Genomic DNA, 2,443 nt, shown 5'->3' on the forward strand with positions numbered 1-2,443 from the left:
ATGAATATTCTTAAAAATAAGTTAATTTATTTTTAACATATTAAATATGCTTACTATAAACTAAATTATAAATTAAAAAAAAAATAGAAAGGAAGTGCGAGTTTTATCTGTAATGCGAGTGCAAATTTAACAAATGACCTCCATTGGATTAAAATCAAAATTTCCGTATAATTTCTCCTCAACGAAGAGTCCGCATGTGGTCTATCTTTCCATCGAGAATCCAGATAGGTCACTTCGACTGTTTTCTTTCTTCCTCTTCTCCGCTTCGCCATTAAACGCCATTTTTTCTTTGACGTCTCATTCTGACTCAAATTTTATTGTATCATCTCCATTCTTCCATGTCGTCTTAAAACTTTTCTCTTTCATTTTGAGCCTTTTCTCTTCCTCGCCTAAACCCTGCTACTTCATCCTTCACTGTATGGTTAACAAAGCTTTAAATCCATATGGTACTTACATTTCACCATCTCACCGCTTCGTCCAGTCTCTCCGTTCTTCAATCGGCGACCTTAACCTTTTGCAGTCCAAGTGTTTGAGCTTATACCTCAATGGCCTTGCTCTCGTTAATAAGCTACCATCACCGACTTCCAATCCCAATTTCCGTCACAAATCCTCAATCTTTCCACCAAAAGCAGGTTCCAAGTTTTCCATTAGCATCTCTTCAGGATCAACTAGAGCTCGCCACCCAAATTTCCAATACCAGAAGAGTTCAGCAAATCCCTCCAAATGATCTTGTTTTAACCCTCCGTCGCCAGAAAGATGCGGATTCTGCTCTCAAGCTTTTTAATTTGGTGTCAAAGCGGCCTGGCTTCGAACCCGATGCTTCTGTCTACGAAGAGATTCTTCAGCAGCTCGGAAATTCGGGATCTTTCGATCAGATGAAGACTGTGTTGAAGGAGATGCAGCTTTCTGGATGCCAAATTGAGCATGGTATGTTCCGTATCCTCGTTGAATGTTTTGCGAAATTCCAACTTTTTAACGAGGCTGTAGACGTTGTTCTGAGAACGATGGAAGAATTTGGGGTTGAACCCGATACCTGGACTTTCAACTTTCTTCTCAATATTCTTGTGGAGGAGAACAAGATCAAGTTGGTTGAATCTGTGTACTCCTCCATGACTGATAGAAAAGTCCAACCTGATGTCTCTACTTTTAATATCTTGATTAAGGCTTTGTGCAAAACTCATCAGCTTAGACCAGCAATCTCGATGATAGAGGAGATGTGCGGCCATGGATTGTCGCCCGATGAGATAACATTTACTACAATCATGCGAGGTTTTATTGAGGAAGGAAATATGGAAAATGCATTGACAGTTCGAGACAGAATGCTGGGGATGAAATGCATTTCTACTAACGTGACAATTAATGTGTTGATTAATGGGTTTTGTAAGCAGGGTAGGGTTGAAAAAGCTCTCAGTTTCATACAAGAAGAGGCTAATAATGGATTCAGCCCTGATAAGATCACTTTCAATACTCTGATTAATGGTTTGTGTCGAGCCGGACATGTTAGCCATGCCCTTGAGATCTTCGATGTGATGCTTCAGGAGGGTTATGATCCAGATATTGTGACTTACAACACAATGATAGCCGGGTTGTGTAAAGCTGGAGACATTGAAGAAGCCATGAAAGGTCTTGATCAGATGGTGAAAAGTGACTGCTTGCCAAATATGATCACCTACAACACTCTTATCAGTTCTCTGTGTTCCGCAAGCCGGTTTGAAGAAGCAATGGAACTCGCTCGCCTCTTGACTCTGAAAGGCCTTCTACCAGATTTGTACACCTTCAATTCACTTATAAGCGGCTTCTGCAGGACCGGAGATTACATGATAGCATTTGAGCTCTTCAACGAGATGAAGAAGATTGGATGCCCACCCGATGAATTCACTTACAACATACTGATTGATCATCTGTGTTTCAAAGGTGAACTTGGCAAAGCTTTGGGCTTATTGAAGGAAATGGAATCGAATGGCTGCGCTCGAAGCGTGGTGACTTATAATACTCTAATCGACGGGTTATGCAAGAACTCGAGACTGGAAGAAGCCGAGGAGATATTTGATCAAATGGAACTATTGGGGATCACCCGAAATTTGGTCACTTATAACTCGATTATCGATGGTTTGTGCAAGAACAAAAGGGTGGATGAAGCTACGGAGCTGATAGATCAGATGATCATGGAAGGGCTGAAGCCTGATAAGCTCACCTATAATTCTTTGCTCACATATTACTGCAAGGAAGGAAATATTAAGAAGGCGGCAGATATAGTTCAGACGATGACGTCTAATGGCTGCGAACCAGACATGATAACCTACGGGACTCTCATCAATGGGTTGTGCAGGGCTGGGAGGATCCAAATTGTTTGCAAGCTTCTCAGAAGCTTACAGATGAAAGGAATGATTTTGAGTTCGAAAGCCTATAACCCGGCGATCCAAGCGCTTTTCAAACAAAGGAA

General features: G+C 41.3%; 1 protein-coding gene across 1 annotated transcript; it reads left to right on the plus strand.

The window, feature by feature from the left end:
* Window positions 1–152: 152 nt before the first annotated feature.
* LOC110035405 (pentatricopeptide repeat-containing protein At3g53700, chloroplastic) lies at window positions 153–2,443 on the plus strand (the record flags this gene model as incomplete). The annotated part of the gene is given in 1 exon segment (XM_020739639.1): window positions 153–2,443. A coding segment is annotated over 1 exon segment (1,898 nt), but the record flags the coding sequence as incomplete, so codon positions are not given.

The sequence above is a fragment of the Phalaenopsis equestris genome, unplaced genomic scaffold, assembly GCF_001263595.1.
Source record: "Phalaenopsis equestris unplaced genomic scaffold, ASM126359v1 Scaffold197626, whole genome shotgun sequence".
Classification (NCBI taxonomy): Eukaryota; Viridiplantae; Streptophyta; class Magnoliopsida; order Asparagales; family Orchidaceae; genus Phalaenopsis; species Phalaenopsis equestris.